Source organism: Hippocampus zosterae, chromosome 1, assembly GCF_025434085.1.
Source record: "Hippocampus zosterae strain Florida chromosome 1, ASM2543408v3, whole genome shotgun sequence".
NCBI classification, from domain to species: Eukaryota; Metazoa; Chordata; class Actinopteri; order Syngnathiformes; family Syngnathidae; genus Hippocampus; species Hippocampus zosterae.
Window position 1 is genome coordinate 19,784,800 of NC_067451.1, and position 18,842 is coordinate 19,803,641.

Genomic DNA, 18,842 nt, shown 5'->3' on the forward strand with positions numbered 1-18,842 from the left:
TCAATCCGGTCCCTTCTCTCAAATGAAATCCCAAATTGCGGATCTAGTCAATTAAGGAAAGTGTACAGTAATCCCTCGTTTATGGTGGTTAATGGGGACCAAAACCACCCGCGATAAATGAAAATCCGCGACGTAGCGACCCCCCCCCCCCCCCCATATAGGTACATGTACAGTACATAATATTTATAAGGCCAAATTTAATGGTATACATGCAGGTAGAAGTCAATTTTGAAGTAATTAACATGACTTAATGCTGTATACTAATAGACTACAAGGGAGCACTGTAGTCTGGGTCCCCGGAGGACTTCATAAAACTAATAGTAAAAGATCTCCCACGTCAGCATTACTCTGTCAAAATATAACACATACTCGAAGGAGTCCTCATCACATTTGTTACTCACTCACAGCCAAATAATTCCTTCCCTGCATTCCCATCCTGTTCAAGGCTAAATGAATTAATGTAGCCGGTTATATTTGGACTTATGTTTCCTCTTGAAATGTTTTCCATTTTTGTGTGGGTGACAGAGTGTAAGAGAGTGTCTGTCAAGGTGGTCACGACTGTATTAGTCATTCGTGTCCTGGGTTGGAGTGACCTGTCCTGTGTGAGCAGAAATGTGTGTGTTCTCTCCAGCCACCTGATGTTGTTTGTCAGGGTGGGTGTTTATATTTTAGTGTGTGCATGTGCAACAACGCTCAATTCTGGCCCATCCCTTGCTGTGGTAAGGCGATGCAGGATAGACGTCACATGTGCTCCTGGCGGCGCAATCATGTGCACACATTGCCCTTATGATGTCTCTGCGGGTGTCAAGAGTGTCAAACTCGGACAAAACAACTACCGTACTCACTACATGGGGCCGAGTGAGGGGAAGACAGAAAATGTTGTCATTCTATGTAAAGTAGTAAGCAAAATATCAAATGATATTACTTTTCATTTCTACAGCATCCAGATCATAGGGCGTTACATTTAAGATCTGTGATATTAAATGGCATTTAAAGACATTGGAATGTCAAACTGTTAAAATGACGATATATTGATGCAGAAAACCTTGAAGGGTGTTTTTCCACCAATTTGGAATGCATATATTTAAAAAAGAAATGAATCAATAAAAGTTACACCAACAGTTTTCATAATCACATACAAGGCAAGTTGGTGAGGCTCGTGAGCCACACGCACATCTGCATCTGGCTGTTTTCTGTTTTTGGAATCGTAATCATTTTTAGAAATATAGGAAAACGACGGTGTTCCTTGTGTCCTCCTGTCTTGTAATTAAATGAATTCATTGGGAAATAATTTAAAGACCCTGTCAAGTGAATTTGGAGATTTGTTTCTAATAATGTTATACAGTACATGAGATGGCAGTGAAATTGTGACTTATTTAGTTATTATTACTAGGACCGAGCCTATTAGCTTGGGAACTTGCTGGTGCTTCGCAACGAGCTGGTGAACACATACATGAAACATAAACCAAAGAAACGTTTACTCTTCTGGCTGCTATTTAAAACAAATCCCTTGCGTTTTTCTAATGTTTAACTTGAAATGTGCCTTTTGAAGAGTTAATAATGTGCCATTCACCGCTTCTTCCTGTGTCGCAGGGCAAAGATGGCGCCCTCTCTCCTCCAGGCCTACAGGAGGCGCTGGTGGATGGCGGTGACGGCGGTGATTGAGAATCTGCTGTGCTCGGCAGTGCTTTTAGGCTGGGGATCACTACTCATCATGCTGAAGCGAGAGGGCTTTTACTCACACCTTTGCTCAGGTGTGCCCCGCTGATGGACATTGTGAAGCTATTCACAATACTTGGCATGAAAGTTGGGTGACTCGCACCGAAAATAAACTGCCACTTTTTATTGTGACAATGTCAGTAATCATTCATGACTGGTTGAATTGTCAGACTGAGTGCCTGCTACAAGATTACTTATTCTGCATTTGTTAAGACGAAGAAATCATATTTGGCAACTTATGTACTGCAGGTGTGCAAAATAGCCCAAAATCTCATGTGAAAATAGAGTGGCATTATAGAACATATTAGAAATAACCCCTACTCATATTTCATAACCAGATGTCATTCTTCAGCAACTTTTGACAACAAAAGATTATTGTCAGCTTTTTGCCTTCATTAATTAATTGAAAAATATTGTATAAATAAGGATGTGCAAAAAAATAAAAACAACACAAGTTAAATACCTGTAGATCAGGAGTACTCAACCAGTTGATCGTGGGGGACTGGTAGTCCGCTTGAATAGTGCCAAGTCAACTGTGAGTGGTATGGGGGGGGGATTTGTGTGTGTGTGTTTGTTTGTTTGTTTGTTTGATCGTGTTATTAATATTGTCCATTTTTGGCATTAAAAAAATACATTAATGGGATCCGAAATGCAGACATCTATATATGTATGTATGTATGTATTTATGTCTAAAGACGGTGTTTGTCATTTCTTCTTTTTATTTGTGGACATGCTTTTCAATTGTGTGACAACCACAGAAAATGATTCGGTGGTGGTTTCTTTGGGCAACTCTTCCGACGGCGAGGTGAAGGAATGGCTCAGCTGCGTGGACCAAGAAGAGATGTTGAATCTGGGCTTCACCATTGGCTCTTTCTTGCTCAGCGCCACCACCTTGCCCCTCGGGATCCTAATGGACAAGTTTGGGCCACGCCCTATTCGCCTGATGGGCAGGTAAAGTAGTACTTATCCTCACGGGCCGTCTTCGGGCAGTAGGCGGTGTCTACCCTGAACTGGTTGCCAGCCAATCGCAGCGCATACATAGAAGAACAACCAGCCACTCCCCTCAGGCAGACGCGACAGATCCATGCGCACCAAATCCAGTAGACACTTAAACAGCTTCTTCCCTCTAGCCATTAACTCCTTAAACAGTCACTGACATAGTCACTCTTCTTGCACCACAAAATGGTACTACAAAACTACTGGTATACTCTAAAATGGTTCAATGATTTTCTTGTTTACGATGATACTAGTGCAGCGTGTTATACCGGAGACAAATTCCTTGTGTGTTCTACATACTTGGCCAATAAAGATGATTCTGCTTCTGATTCAGTCAAACCTCAGGACAACTTAGAGTGTTCCATTGACCTGCGACGCATGTTTTTGGAATGTGGGAGTACCCGGAGAAAACCCATACAGGCACGGGAAGAACATGCAAATTCCACACAAGAAGGCCGATCCCTGTAACTCTGCACTGTGAGGCCGATGCGCTAACCAGTTGCCCATATATTGTATATATAGCTAGTTTACAAAAGCAGTGTTGCCAACCAATAGCCATTTAGTTGCAATATTTAACACCTTCTCTGACCGCTTGAGCAACTATTTTTCAAAACACAGACTGGCGAGTTTAATTTCCACGAAACAGACAACATGAGCGGAACCAATTGCATTTAATTGGGGAGGAAAACGTTTTAAATGAATTAAATGTTTCTGCATATTTCATTTCTGACTCAGCACTCATGAGAATGTGGGGTGAATGAATGATAAAGTGAAAATATATACGTAGAACTGCAGTAGTAAAAAAAAGCAAACCGATTGCATTCCCAAAGCGGGAGTAGGGACTTTTCTCTTTTGTTTGTCAATGAGCCAAGGTGTGGCAGGAGTGAGCAAAGACTTGGGTGTGTGTTTCGCACACTATTGCAGAGAGCCTGGCAAATGTGGAATTTCAAACATCCAAAAAAAAAAAAAAAAGGAAACAAGCTGACGGAGAAATGCAATGTTTCATCATTACCTACCAAAATGAATTGCAAATACAGAGTCGTCCACCTTTCGTTATTATTTACATGTGTGCCGGCCAAGTTGCACAATTGCTACATTCGTGTCACACAGCATACTGTCATACATTCATGAGTACCGGTAATCTGTCTCTGACACACATTTCAAAGTGTTCTGATGGTCACAGTGATGAGATGATGTCACATGTCGGAGGTTTCAACGTACTCTCTCTTGTTACAGCTCGTGTTTTGGTTTTTCCTGCATTCTGATGGCCGTATCTGCCTACAACCCACCAAGTGAGTGCACAAATACGCACAACTACATACAAGTGGCAGATGTGTATGTAGCTGTTTTCACATCAGCTGTGATAACTTTCACCTCTGCCACATTCTGCTCTCCCAATTTTATCTGGATGGAAAGTGGAAGGTGATGAGTGAAATAGCTTAGCATAGCTTTTAATACAGCTCTGTTATTACATTGAGCAGGTGTACCTGATGTGAAGTGGTTTATGTGTCCTTTGAATTGTATTCACCCCTCTATACTGTATGAAAAGCAGCTTGCTATGAAAGTAGTCACGGCAGTACATGGTGCTTTGGCATCGAGGCGTGGGAATCGAGTTGCACGTCAACACATACAACATTCTCGACACGGTGAAATGAGATACTTTTGTGGCCATCCCAGCGTTGGGCGACAAAATGCGATGACAATTTTTGCCTTTAACTCTTTCCTTGCAGCACTGTCGGCACTCATCTTTCTGGCTCTGTCCATGAATGGCTTCGGGGGCATCTGTCTGACCTTCACCTCGCTCACGGTAACACACAGAATCAAAAAAATCAACCGAAAACAAAGTATCCTAATCTTGAGTTTACACATATATCGTTGTGGGCAGCCTTTACTTAAAAATGCCAAAGGCCCTTGAGATTCTACTATTCAGAACCTTTTGCCTTTCAAGTCATGAAACTGCCGAGTTTATGGCATCACACCAGGGGCGCTAAGCGTTAAGGATGTTTACTCTAGACCTGCTTTCGCAGATCATCAAGAGCATAAGTCTTTGAGGAGTTTTACATTGTCTACATGTATTGCTACACCGTTTGTGTTCAAATATTTGTTGCTCAAACAGTTATAACACCAACACATAGGCACAGATAGTACACTATATAAGAAGCTGGACTCACAATTAGCCTCTCACGGCTGAAGCCAAAGGTCTGCCATCTTGCGTTGGGACTGTTACTGACAGCGTCTGTTCGATTTTCACTGAAAATGCTGTTATCAGTGCATGTTTTACGCTATTGTCCCTGTATGACCTAATGAGAGCTGCTCAACAAACAACATTTATTATTGGCATTCACCATTGAGTATTGTGATTTACAGAGTTTACGTTTATGCAATACAATACATGCTGATTTATATAGCGCTTTCACAACAGCGGCAGCTGTAACAAAGCGCTTACTTATATTTCGCAGCAACTTTTTTTTTTACACTGATTGGCTGTGCTTTCGTTCCATTGTTGATGATTCTGACAACATGATACAGATGACTCTTTGAGTAGCACTCAGAGAAATACCCGATGAGAAAACATTTATAATCGCGTTCTTCCCAATGAGTTGTGCATCAAGTGTTTCTCGCAGACTGACAGTTGTACGCCACACACTGTGGCACTTTCTCCATGGAGAGAAAATAACATCAAAATTCAGCAGATAAATCAATTGTTTTCGAGCTTGGTATTCTTAGCAAATCAACACATAAGATGGCTGCTGTGGCTTCACTTGTTGCTAAGGCGAGTAGGCAGCATTAGCTATCCAGGTTATATATATGTCTGTGCACATAGCTGCTATTTGTTGACCGTTATGGCGTTGCCATAATATGTTAGCATTAGGCGAACAACTTTTTTTATGAGGCAATCCCAGCTGACTTTGATGAGAGGCAGGGTACACCTTGAATTTTCCACTAGCCAATCGCAGCAGCATACTGTATGTGCAAACAGTCTTCACCCCCCCCAAAAAAACATACTAGATTTGAACCCATGACTTCTGCACTATGAGATGATGTGCAAACCAGTCTTGTGTCTTTAAATTTTGCTCCCATGCAAAAGTGAAAATATTGGCCCTATGATCTCGGGGGGGGGGGGGGGGGGTGGAACCCCGTAAGTCAGGTCCCTCGTGTGACTGAATTATACTTTGTAAAACTAGTTTAGTTCTTGAATTTTTCTTATTGTGTTTTAGATTTGTTTGAGCTCACTTGTATTCTTTGGCTTTCGACTCAGCATGACTTAGATTTGTTCTTGGTTTTACTGTTTGGTGCTTTCTACCGCCTTTATTATAGATTTGTCTTACTGTTTATTGTGCCTGTTAAATTGCTCCATGTACAGCACTTTGTATGCAGCGATGGCTGTTTGAAAGTGCTCTATAAATACTGTTGACTTGACTTGAGCGTACCATATGATTTTTCTCTATGAAATTACATGCAATGAAAAAAAATTGTGTTTTCTGGGTGGCTGGAACAGATCAATGGGATTTATTCCCTTATTGTCAAGCGGGAAAACTGATTTGATATGCAGTACAAGTAAACTGAACAAATACAACTCATAAGTCCAGATAAGCACAGTATGAAAAAGTTTCATTAAATACTGGCTTTCCAGTTGATTGCTTTCATTAGTTCCACAGGTTTGAGGTCTCAATGGTAAATGATAAATAATCGTTCACCTGTCAACAGACATGTCACAGAATATTTGCCCTGTTGTATGATAGTTGCTTGAACTGCTGCTGCTCAGTGTCCACCATGCAGTGCACTCCAAATATTTAGTTTTATGTTTAGAGGTGCCAAAGTACAAGTTTCCCAAACGTCACCAACACGTACGAATCATAATCAAGTTATGCTTTCAATGGCACGTGTTCCAAGTCAAGCGCATGCCGATCTTCCTCGTGAAACGTACACTTTGCGTGAAACTTGCCAAAGCTTCAAATCAAGTGTCTGCGTTGCATAAGAGCTACACTGAGAAAATATGTCTTTCTTTTATCAGGTTTTAGTAGCTAGTGTGGCCGCAGCCTCTGTTTGCCTCAGCTGAGACAACAGTGTGTGTTGTGTTTACATTTACGTCAAGCCACGTGCAATGTGTCAGCTGCTAAAAACAGGCATCGAGCGCATTTTACTGTTGCTGCGCCTCCTGTGGCTTGGCAAGTATTTTGGTTTGTACTGTCCCCGCAGCAGCGTATGTTTCCATCCCCTCCTCTCCACCAATAGCTGCCCTCGCTCAGCCGCACACCCTCCGCCCGCCTGATCTCGGCCCACTCACCTCTATTTCAAATAGTCAAGGCCACATTTTCTCCTCTCTCAACCCCGTGACTCCTACCCTTCCCCTTTCTTTCTCTTTAGTGGATCCGTCGGGAATTAACCAATTCTGTCTTCATGCATGTGGCTGTGTAATGTGTCCATGTGTTTCAGCACACATGAAATGGATACAAAATACAAAAAGAGATTGAAAGCTGAATATTGGCAGATGAAGCTTGGACTTGATTGAGCGTCCGCCTGCTCCAGCCCGGAGCCATCTACTTGGCATGGGCAAAGAACACCGTCTTCAGAGGGGCTCAAATCATAATCATGTCTTCAAGAAAGAAGAAAAGGTTGTCTGAACATTTGAGTGTGTTTACTGTATATCCAAACGTTTCACCCAACTCTGAAAGGCACTTGTTATGTAAGCACAGATGCTAAATCTGACATACCGGTAATTGGAAAGGTGTCCTGGCTGTCCCACCAATATCATAGCGCACTAACGTGGTTGACAGGGTAACCAAGGACCCACTATGCCCGATATGTACCAATTATTTAAATTTAAGATGGATCAGTATTTTATCAAACTTTTCGATATGTTTTGCACATTGCTCACATGGATGCACTTCAGTCTAAAACACGCATTGATCGAAAAATGCTTTATTAAAGATTCACTGTCAAGAAATAAGAAAAAACTTCCTCACTTTTAACAAACTTTTAATGATTGAAGCATTGTAAATGTATGCCGAAATATAAATACTACATAGACGTGCAACAAGAGAGGCGGCGATGGTCAACTTGTCAGAACGGCTCCGGCCTTCCTGTGTGGAGTTTTCATGATCTCCCCGTGCCTGTGTGGGTTTTCTCCGGGTACTCCCACATTCCAAAAACACTACTCCTGCCATCAACTCCCTTAACAGTTGATGAACAATTCCATAATCACATTTAGAATTTGTTTGTCAATTTTGCGTATTAATATTTCTGTCTTCAACAGTCTGTTATTTCCATAACTGTTGCTGATCTCTGTTCCACAAAGATGATTCTGGCTACACACGCACACACAGACACACACGTAATAATAATTCTGTCTATGTTAATTAAAAAAGTAAATAAAATATATTCTTTAAACAGTTTTAAGACTTCAAACAAGGTGGAGGTTATTTCATTTGGGAATGACGCTTTTCTGCCAAACGATTACCGCAAGCACACACTCTCCAGCAAACATTTCAGGTGTACCTTCCCTTCTTAATAATCATGCTTGGTTTGGCTTTAATGCTTCACATTGGCACTGCAGGAATGAAGACAGGCCTCTCGTGACGGTCTTCACAGGCGTGGAATTCCCTCTGTGGGCCTGTTGTATCACACACCAGTGGGAAAAATCTTCACACTCTATTACAATAGCTCTCACAATTCCCATCGCTCAGCAAATATTAAGACAGCAGGGAGGCACGCAGGAGCCCCTGTAAAGGCACCCAGTGCCAACCCCAACATTGAGAACTCTCATGTTGTTGTTATGAGAGAACGACTTGTGATCGAGCAACAATCATCTCAACTTTTTTGTACAAGTGTGGAAGAGCAGCAGGAGGGCGAAGTGCGAGGGAGAGTTTTTCACCACGGTCGGCACTAATCAGCTGTCGTTTGGTGTTTCCCACTGGGAGCATTGGGAGAAGGGCTGCAGCTGTCAAATCAAACAAATTCCCACTATGGATTTGTTGCTATCAACAGAGAAAGTGATGAAGATGTGGATCGAGGATTTTTTTTCCCCTACAATGCAATAAAGAGCACATTTTGCCATTTCCCATACTTTCTCAGCAATGATGTGCGGTGACGTTCATGGCTGGCACTGATGTTTGTCAAATTATGAACCAAACAGTAGCATATATGCCATTTAATTAGCACCCTCACATTAAAATGGGTAAACTACTTTAGGATTTGTAGGATTTTGTTTTAATCGCCGCCATTGATCTTTCCGAATTACGGTAATTAAAGCTCGTGGTGACCGGTAGCCAAGTTTGAAGACATTTTTCAAGGTTAGGGTTTTACATTTTGCCTATGTTTTTAAACAGCTGTATACCATATAGTACAACTTATGTGAAGAGATTTGGTGAACAAAATGCTTACATTAGCTCTAGGTTTTATTTTATTTTTACTTATTTATTTATTTTAAATTACCGTCACAGCAGTGGAGTGGTTAGCGCTTTGACATCGCAGTCCAGAGGTCCGGCGTTCCATTTCGGGCTAGGCTTTCCTGTGCACTGTTTGTATATTCTCCCAATGGCTGCGTGGGTTTTCTGCGGGCCCTCCGGTTTCCTCCCACATTCCAATAAAAATGCATGGCAGGTTAACAGAACATTCGAAATTGTCCCTAGGTGTGATTGTGACAGAGAATAGTTGTTTGTCTATGTCTGCCTTGGAATTGGCTGGCAAACAGTTCAGAGTGTACCTACCGCTCGAAGGCAGCTGGGATAGTCTCCACCACATCCGCTACCTTTGGCCGGATAGGGGATCAACTGGTGAATGGGTGAAAACAATGACAATGTCAGTCCAGATTTTCTACCAAAATGAAAAGAGTAAATCGATTTAGCAAGAAACATAGACCCACTCTGCTTTAGTGGGCCACAAAAACATGTGGCGGGCCGGATCTGTCCCCTTAGACGTTGCTGGGATATGTTTGTTTATCACCTACATGATTCAAAATTGAAATACCATTTGATCATTTTTAAGCCTTGTTTATTTTTTAGCTCCATTCAGTTGTTACTAACAAAATACTACAAATAGTAGCGATCATATTACTGTAATAATATTTTTTATATTAATGCTGTTGCAGTGGTTCGCTCTTTCTGATTTCCATGCGGGCAGTGTCATCAGTCCTCTCTCAGTGTGGAAGACTGTTCCTATGACTTTGTTATACTTGAAAATATTGCTATTGCTTAAATTCAGTTTTTCATAACTTCCAGCGATTTTTGAGTGAATTTCCCAGATGAGGGAAATTTAACCACGAAATAATTTGTCTCTACGTCGTTTTTAACGGCATGGGATGCGAGTATGGACAAAGGGTATAGAAAATGAATGAATGAGACGTGTGAATCATTCTCTGAATGCTCAGAACGCCTGCTCCCATGCCAGTGTTACATTGGAGAATTGCCTAGAGGAGTTGAGATGGAAGTAGCTCAATGTCCCACAGATAATATTGTTGCGGGATTCTCCAGGCAACACAACTATTGAATGTGAAGCAACAGCACAATCAACCGAATTCTCAATCAAGGATTACTCTCCGCCAACCTGTAGTAATCTCACTTTGAAGCAAAGGCTAAATGAGTAGCTTTAGATCCGCAATCCTGAAAGCTACTCATGATCCTGAATCATTGTGCTGATCCAAATTAGGATTGTTTAGCCTTAAGGGGAGTCTCCTCTTTATGGGGTCATTTCCACCCTTACTCATTTACACTCCTTTCATCCTTCATTATTACTAATCCGAAAACCCTTTTTTCCACTGAATTCCACTTCCCCTTCGAATCCAGTGCTGCATCATTAAATCTGAAATTTGGCCCACTGTCTTGATTGATTAGCGGTGATTAAAGTCACTGCCAGGGTCGGACAAGCCTCAGGTGAGTGAGCCCACCAGGAGCAGAGCCTGAGGTAATTGTAGCTGACAGGTGAGCTGCCAACTCTCCATTTGGGACTGACTTCTCTTAACCCTTGTGAGCCTCAGTACGTCACTGAACACCGTCAATGCCAGGCATGGATGAGTGCAGACATTATCTTTATCTTGCTGCAGACTTCTGTCGGCTGTGAATACGCACATGGGTGGAATAACTTGGCTTGAACATTAGTAAAAGATATCAACACTCCTGTGTGCCGAGGGCCTTATCGCCACCCTTCGATAAGTCTTAAATCGCTCAGCACGAAACTGCTCACGGCCTTCAATTATTCTCAGAAGCCATGAATGAGGACGAGTGTTCTGTGCCCCTCCGACATCCTCAGGAAAGCTTTGAATTTCCTGCTTAGCCACCGCCATCATCATCATCGTTGTGTCAGCTCTCGCTCTTGCCCCCGAGGTCTTCGTCAGACAGCAGCCAAGAACACAAACACTTGGAAATCATTGACATGTTTACATGTCGGTCGGCTTTTTAAAGCCGTGAAGTTTCTGCAAGGTTTTGTGACGCTCCGTCTCTGCTCTTACTTTTGCTCTTATCTGTACTTATTCATTACAACATAAGGCAAAAATAATGACACTTAAACAAACATGTTTTAATCAGCCAAAAAAGCTACATTTTCATTTTGTTGTGATGTGAAACAAACACTAAAGGAGAAAGGATTGTAAAAAAAAACGTTTGACAGTAATTGGTATCTTTATTTGTTATAGGCGTAAAGTGACACCCCCCCAAAAGTTATTTTATTATAATTATACATTTTTCAAAATAAATCTGCCAATCGATTGTTTATCCGAATTTTATCCCACCAAATATCAGAATTGAGATGGCTCTCAAAAAAACATCCACACCGGTCGGGCCCAAGTCATATGAGAACTCTTCGTTAATGTTGAATGTGGGATCTCCAGCCATAAACTTGTACAATGTAATGATATACATAACATTGTACAATCTATATCCATTTTCTGCTTCCAGTCACACACCCATCACAAAGCCGCTGCATTGCTCAAGTAAAATAAAAAGACTTTTCATCACAATTGCAAGACGTAATAACATTATCAGGTATGGGTACTCTGTAGCGGCGGGTCAGGCCTGTTTAGGACTTAGATGAGAGAGCACCTGGGAGTACCAGGTGCTGGAAGCTTACCTAGCTTCTGGGGAAACAAGCCAGCAGAACTTCGGGCCAGTCCCAAGGCTAGATTGCAGTCAAGAAGGGCATCTGTCCATAAAAACTGCGCCCAAAAAACTGGGAAGTAGTGTCGACTGTGATCAGCTGTCCACCGGCCCATGGCGTCAACTGCCACGTGGCTAAAATCAGCCGGGCTACGCCCTAGCTCGCCCGTGACTCAAATGTGCACTTGTGGTGGAGGAATTGGATGCATAGTAGTGTGGAGTTGTTTGTTTTGAATCATAATGAACGTTTTTGGACCCGACTTCTGTAAAGAGGTGGAACTAGCTGATGAAGTCAAGAGTTGGGAAAACCTAGTCATGGAAATAGTTTGATTTTCAAGGAGGTAATTAGCGAGAATAGAGAGCTCGTGGGGCAGCATACCTACAATCCCATGTGATCGCATGTGATCTCATAATCGTCATTTGCCCACTGAAAACTTGCAATTAAAGTACACTGAGTGTGCCAGTGGCACAATGGAGGCTTTGTCGTGTGAGCTAAGCGGCTTATTACTGTAAAAAGGTCAACCTGATGTGGGGATGCCTTGGTGCCTGGTGCCAGCCGTTCATCTGTGTTTTTAATCCGCCATTACTGAGACTGTAGAAACTGCAAAATGAGTGGACATATAGCATCGTCTGACTCGGTTATACGAGGTCAGCATCTAGTCAGATCAGAGGTCTGCTGCTGTCTGTCCACATGACCGACTGTAATAGTGTTAAACTAACTGGCATACTCACAGAGTCATTGGGTGCACACCTGCTGTTATAGAATTGTGCGGTCTGTGGGTGACTTGCACAGAAGATACTGGCACCTCGGTCACCCAAAGAAACCAAACAAAAAGAAAGGCAGAAGCTGCCTGCCTCCTGCTGGTCACAATCAGAAAGAAAGAAAGACACAAAAGACACACAAAGATAAATAGAAAAAGAAGGACAGAACAAAGAAAAAAGTGTGTGTGTGGGGGGGGGTCGCCCTTCATTTTTTAAAATTGAATAACACCTCAAGAACAATGTTTGTTATTGAGGTAAAGATCGATTGTTATCTAATGATAACGCTTAAAAATGAGATTTTCATCTCTTATCGCTCCAAGGACACGGAAAGAAATAACCAGCGGTGCAGAGACAGACTGAAAGAAAGAAAGAGACAGAAGGACAAGAACAAAGGCGTTGGTTTTTCTAAAAAACACTTCATTAACTACAGAAAATTCACAAGACAGCAACATTACAGACAAGCATACTACATCAAGTTGTTTTATTAAGACACTGGATCAAGAGACTGAAAGAAGACAATGGGTGATAGGAGGTGCAAAAAGGTGTCAGAAAGAAGTATATACTAGTGAGAAACCGACCAAGTGGTATACAGCGCGAGAGATGGAGGTAGATAGAAAGAAAAGAGAAGGCTACAGTGAGTGAGAGTGAGATACAGCAGCTAGCTAGCTACGTTGAACTGATTAGGAAAGACAGACAGACACAGAGACAGATAGATAGATAATGGAATCGCTGTGTTGAATCTGTATCTTGTTTATAAATGCTTCTGACTCGGCATGTGTTTGATTCATCCTTCTTCTGTGTTGCCAGCTGCCTAATATGTTTGGCGCAATGAGCTCCACCATTATGTCTCTTATGATTGGCTCATACGCCTCATCTGCTGTCACCTTCCCTGGAGTCAAGGTAACTTTTTAATAGCTAACATGCAGGTAAAGACGATGGTGGTGCCACTTAATGTTGGAATCAATGCAAACATATACAGTGTGTGTATATATATATATGCACACACACACATTTTTGCGTTCCTCTGCCCTCCAGCTCATCTACGATGCCGGCGTGTCCTTCGAGGTGATCATGTGGTCCTGGGCGGGCCTTGCCGCCTTTGTCTTTGTTAATTGCTTCCTCAACTGGCCCACCAAAGGTTTTCCGACGCCCGAAGAAGTTGATTACAGGTTAGAGCGTGGTGTCCTGCATGATGTCAGGCTTCAAATATGATCAACTTAATCCCAATATTTTTTGGTCTTGTTTTTTTGGCTGACAGTAAGATCCTCACATTGGAAGTGTTGCCATCATCCGACCAGAAGGCTGTTGAAGAGAGACTGAGGGAAAAAAATGGTGACATCCAACTCTCCACGGAAAAACTTCCCAATGGAGGCAATGTTGGATCTAGTAGGTCAAAAGCACGCGAAGCACTTCAAGGACCCGCAATCACCACTGATATACAACCTAATGAGATGCAAAACACAACCAGAGGACATTTTTTTTAATGACACAATATGTTTGTTATTGGCTAGCAGCCTTGCATCCACATTAGCCATGGAGAAAGTCTCAATTGCACATCTGTTTTGGATCTCATTACATTCTGCAGTTGTTCCTAAAAAAGTGAGTTAGTTGACCTCTGAATTCACTTGATTTGTTTTTGAACATAAAACGTGTCCTTTTCCTCTCTCAAGACGCTGTTCCCTTCCGGCGCTCTGTCTTCTCCGCCATCTTCCTGTGGAGTCTGGTCACGATGGGGATGTCCCAGTTGAGAATCATCTTCTTCATGGGAGCCATGAACAAGATGCTGGAGTTCATTGTGATGCACGGCGAAGAAAACCGTGAGTGTCACTGCATCTCCTCATTGTCCCGGACGACAAGTTACTCTTACTGACTGACTGTCCACACCCCGCGCGTTACAGCATCGGAAGACTTGGTGATTGAGAGCGCAGAGAAAGGTCAGTAGTTGCCTGATCAAGACCTGCCGCATAAATGCCTCATTTTGGCTGACGATATGACTTCACGCGCTGTCTTTCAGTGAGCTTCTACTCATCCATCTTCGGCACCCTGCAGCTGCTGTGCCTCGTCACGTGTCCTTTGATTGGCTACATCATGGACTGGAAGATGAAGGAGTGTGAGGAGGACAAGCCCATCACACCAGGAAGTGAAAAGAGGTAGAGTATCTCGAGGAAATGTTCTGTCCAGAGGAAACACAGCCTTGCCCTCTTCGATGAATGAGAATGAGCGCATTCAAGGCATTGACAAGGGAGAAAAGGCGAGTGATCAAAGGGCCGCGAGTCTGATGAGCCCTGCACTCACACTAAGTTGGCCATGAGAGTTCAATTCTCCCTCCTACTCACATGACCATGTTGAAGTGTCCTTGAGCAAAGGTACTGAAACCCCATTTGCTCTTGATGCATCATCGGTCGAGGAAGGAGGAAACCGCGTCAAAGCGCAATTCAAGTTCAAGACCATTTAGCATTCTTCGAATGCAGCAGTCGGAATCTTTTGGTACCACAGATCGTGTCACACCGAGCAATGTTTTCATGGAGCGGCAGAGAGTTTCTGCACTAATCCACCAGTCCTTCCTCATTGAACAAGAATTGCAAGTACAATACAAGTGAAAACCTATTTTACCCAAACCTCATTTTCAAAATAAAACTTCTTTCAGACTCTGATGGTTGATAGTTTTTTTTTTTTTGGGTGTGGGGCTGGGGGGGGGGGGGGGTTCAGTCTGTGTGTCCAGATGTATTGTTGGTGGCTTTTAATCTCGTCTCCCTATGTCCCCTCAGGCAAAGCAGTGGGACCAAGCGAGACCGCACGATCCAGAAGTTGACCAACGTCATGAGGGCCTTCATCCTCACCAACCTGCTGCTCATCGCTTTCGGCTGCTGCTCCCTCATCGACAGCCTGCCGCTACAGGTGCCGCAGACACGTGAAACAAATAGGACAACGCTCACAGTGGCTTGTCGGGAGTCAGTCGCCAACGGTTGCTTCATTTCTCGTCTGTCTGCTAGATCCTGACCTTCATCCTTCACACGATGGTCCGAGGCTTCATCCATTCCTGCTGCGGAGGCCTCTATGCTGCTGTGTGAGTGTAGCTTCTAGAACCAGGATCATGTTTAGAAACTCCGCCTTTACCAAAATAAAACAATGATGCATTTTGCTCTTGGCCAAAGCAGAAGTGTTGCTTCGGCTTTTCTCCTTTAAAGTTTGAATGATAATTCAATCCGACTGATTTGGAAGTCCTGTTTGTCGTCCGTGTTTCATTCACAATCACCCTCACTTGATTTTCATCGCGTGCGGTGAGCATACTTCCTTTTTTCTTCATCTTTTGGTAACAAATCCATTGTTTCTCCCATCACAGCTACCCATCCAACCACTTCGGCACACTCACAGGCCTCCAGTCCATGATTAGTGCTGTGTTAGCCTTGCTCCAGCAGCCACTCTTCATCGCCATGGTCGGTCCCCTTAAAGGAAACCCCCACTGGGTGAGGACATGTTTCCCTATCGGGACTTGAAAAACACTGGCCAGCCGACCATTCAAATAATTGACATCAATGAACATTAATAGCACCTTTGAGCATTTCCACCGAAGAATCAAAAGATTCTGGGTTTGAGTCTCAGCTCATAAGATAAGATATCCTTTATTTGTCCCACACTGGGGAAATTTACAGCCTCATGAGCGCCTGTGTGGAATTTGCAAGTTCTCCCTGTGCTTGCGTCGGCTTTCTCCGGCTTCCTCTCACATTCCAGAAGCATGCGCATGACAGGTTCATTGACGACACTAAATTGCCCATAGGTGTGAATGGTTTGTCTACATGTGCAACCGGTCTATTGTATACAGAGTCCCTTACCCAAGTTCAGCTGAGATAGGCTCCAACGCATCCAAAAAAAACCTAAAAATAACAACCATTATAAAATAAAATGGATGTATGTTTAGCTGGGACTTATTTTGGAATTAAGATATAAGAACCTATGCAACATAAATTAAAATGCATGTTGGATCAATTTTTTTGTTGAACTAATAAAATGCCTTTAGTAGTAAAAAGTAGATGCGACTGGATTTTACTGAATTTGATCCATCTTCATTCAATCTATGCCAGCGACATACTGTGAAAGGCAAATAAACAAATACATTATTTTTCCACTAGGTGGCAGAAGGTACCGGTACATAATAAACTTGCATATGCATTTTTGTGAATGCTTTTGTTTGGTGGTGTGCACAATGAGATGGCACTGCATTAACACGGACATTTATATTATCGCCTCAGATCAACGTGGGCCTGCTGATCCTCTCATTGGCCGGCTTCCTGTTGCCTGGTTACCTGTTTTTCCACCGCAGATCCCTAATGAGGGAAAAAGAGGCCCGAGACAAGAGGGCTACCGGCCAGGAGATGCAAGCGCTCAACCACGCCGAGGCCAATGGTTACAAGTACCACAGCAACGGCCAGGCGGCCGTTGAGGCTTAAAAACCAACAACAGGAGCAAGGATATTGTGTGTCTCTTCAAAATAAGCAGAAATACGAAAAATATTTTTGGGTTATTGTAAACCAATTCATAGATTAAGATAGGACTTCCTCCTCCCGGCCCCGAGGCTCGCTCGCCCGCCCGCCCGCCCGCGCTTTGCATTGACTGAGTGTAAGCCACGTTCACACTGTGGTGTGATGTGGATGCAAACTGTCACCATCTTTTGTTGTCGTTATTTATAGGGGTTGATGTTGTCACAGAGCCAAATGAGCGCGATCCTAAGCCATAAATGGGTTCTACTCAACAACGCACACGTCCGCCTTGATGTGGCCTCGGCATTACACTGCGGACATCACGGTACTTGAAACACTTGACTCGAGGTTTCAAAGACGAATCATTGCAATCCTCGCTAAAACCAAAGAGCAGCTTGGAAAAGAGTCGAAATATTCTTTTTTCCTCAGTATTGTTCGTAGAGAGTATTGAATGAAGTGTTTAGTGCATTATTATTTAATTTGTAATCATGCTGTTTCCACTGAGATCCAATTAATTAATGTCCCAAAGGGAGGAAACGTGATCACAATTTAACTCTGCAGCTTGGCTTGGTTGCAGACACCATATCTACCTCCTCCATTTCATTATTCTCTCCGCAGGCGACTGCATCATCTGTTCACCTTCTTTTTTTTTCTAAACCGGAGAAAATATTAAGTCCTCAAAGCAAAAAGAACCTTGAGTCAGTGCATTGTTTGCTCCTTGTGCTTTCATATTAATGTGGAGTTGATTTAACCGTAGGAAGCCCAGACTGATTATTCAACTCAAACACACAGTGTGTGTTAATGTCGTTTAACACTTTGTCCTGCTTTATGCACGGAAATGAGATAGTGTGTGTAAAATCTGTATTTAAAGTGTGTTTTTTTGTACTATAGTGGCAGTAGAATTCAAAAGGGAAGCGTTTGCTGGACCAGCAAATGTTTTATAGCGTGCCAAGATGATCGCCTGCGTATGCTTTGCTCTGTGTTGCTTTTCTTGTCATGTCGTGTTGATTCACGAGTAACAATCCAGCCAAAATAATTGACGTTCTGTACATACTGTTGTTTTTTATTTCGTGACATATTCTAGTTGCTCTATCATATATGCTCTGTGTCCAGTATGTTGCAGTGTTTTAAGCAGCTGGAGTTTTGTGTCGTTTGATTAGATTACGTGATGACGATTACTCAAGTCTGCTCTAACATTGGGACAATGCGACTGTCCAGTTTGAATTTATGCAATCACTTTGTAAAGGCTGATTTGTTTTGACTCAATGCATTTCACTGTCCTTCCATGTTGATTATAGGGCTTCTTTCAGAGGTGATGATTTTCTTTCCAATTCTAAATATATGCAAGAGATGCATTGTGTAGTTTGTTTATACTGGGCTGCCTTTCCCCGACATATGGCTCCTTGGCGACACGGACTTGAAGAACAAAACTGTGCCAAACTAAATCCAAAGCATTAGGGACCGTAAACTAATCGGTCAGGAAGGGCTGTTTTTGCACGTCATTCAATCCATGCCTCTGTCCTTTGCGTTACCCTGTATATCATCAATCATGCACTGTTGCTAATGTAATCCTGCTTAAAGTAATTAAGAAACAATCACTTTATCAGCTTGTACATTTTATAAATAAATATATGGATGAAACAAGGGTTTGTGTAAAAGAGTTTTTATTTACAATTGCTCCAAAACACGACGTCGGCCTAGAAATTCATAGCAATGTGGCTCAGTGTCAGTGTTTGCACAGGTAAGCCCAAAATCATTCATTTTATTCAACTTGATAAGAATCATTTTGGACATGACT

The 18,842-nt window shown here is 42.6% G+C and overlaps 1 protein-coding gene across 1 annotated transcript; it reads left to right on the forward strand.

The window, feature by feature from the left end:
- Positions 1–1,568: 1,568 nt before the first annotated feature.
- slc43a1a (solute carrier family 43 member 1a) lies at positions 1,569–18,689 on the forward strand. Its single transcript, XM_052069248.1, has 14 exons — positions 1,569–1,754; positions 2,478–2,670; positions 3,952–4,007; positions 4,446–4,522; positions 13,374–13,466; positions 13,602–13,735; positions 13,825–13,952; positions 14,237–14,383; positions 14,465–14,500; positions 14,581–14,716; positions 15,335–15,464; positions 15,560–15,633; positions 15,910–16,033; positions 16,817–18,689. The coding sequence occupies exons 1-14, from the start codon at positions 1,601–1,603 to the stop codon at positions 17,012–17,014; spliced, it is 1,680 nt and encodes a 559-aa protein (XP_051925208.1). The 5' UTR covers positions 1,569–1,600; the 3' UTR covers positions 17,015–18,689.
- Positions 18,690–18,842: the final 153 nt, after the last annotated feature.

Excerpts from the sequence above, each read along its gene's own strand:
- slc43a1a (XM_052069248.1), top strand. The coding sequence starts at position 1,601 with ATGGCGCCCTCTCTCCTCCAGGCCTACAGGAGGCGCTGGTGGATGGCG. Across the intron at positions 13,467-13,601 it reads TCACCTTCCCTGGAGTCAAG|CTCATCTACGATGCCGGCGT; the intron begins GTAACTTTTTAA and ends TCTGCCCTCCAG. Across the intron at positions 15,634-15,909 it reads GGAGGCCTCTATGCTGCTGT|CTACCCATCCAACCACTTCG; the intron begins GTGAGTGTAGCT and ends CTCCCATCACAG.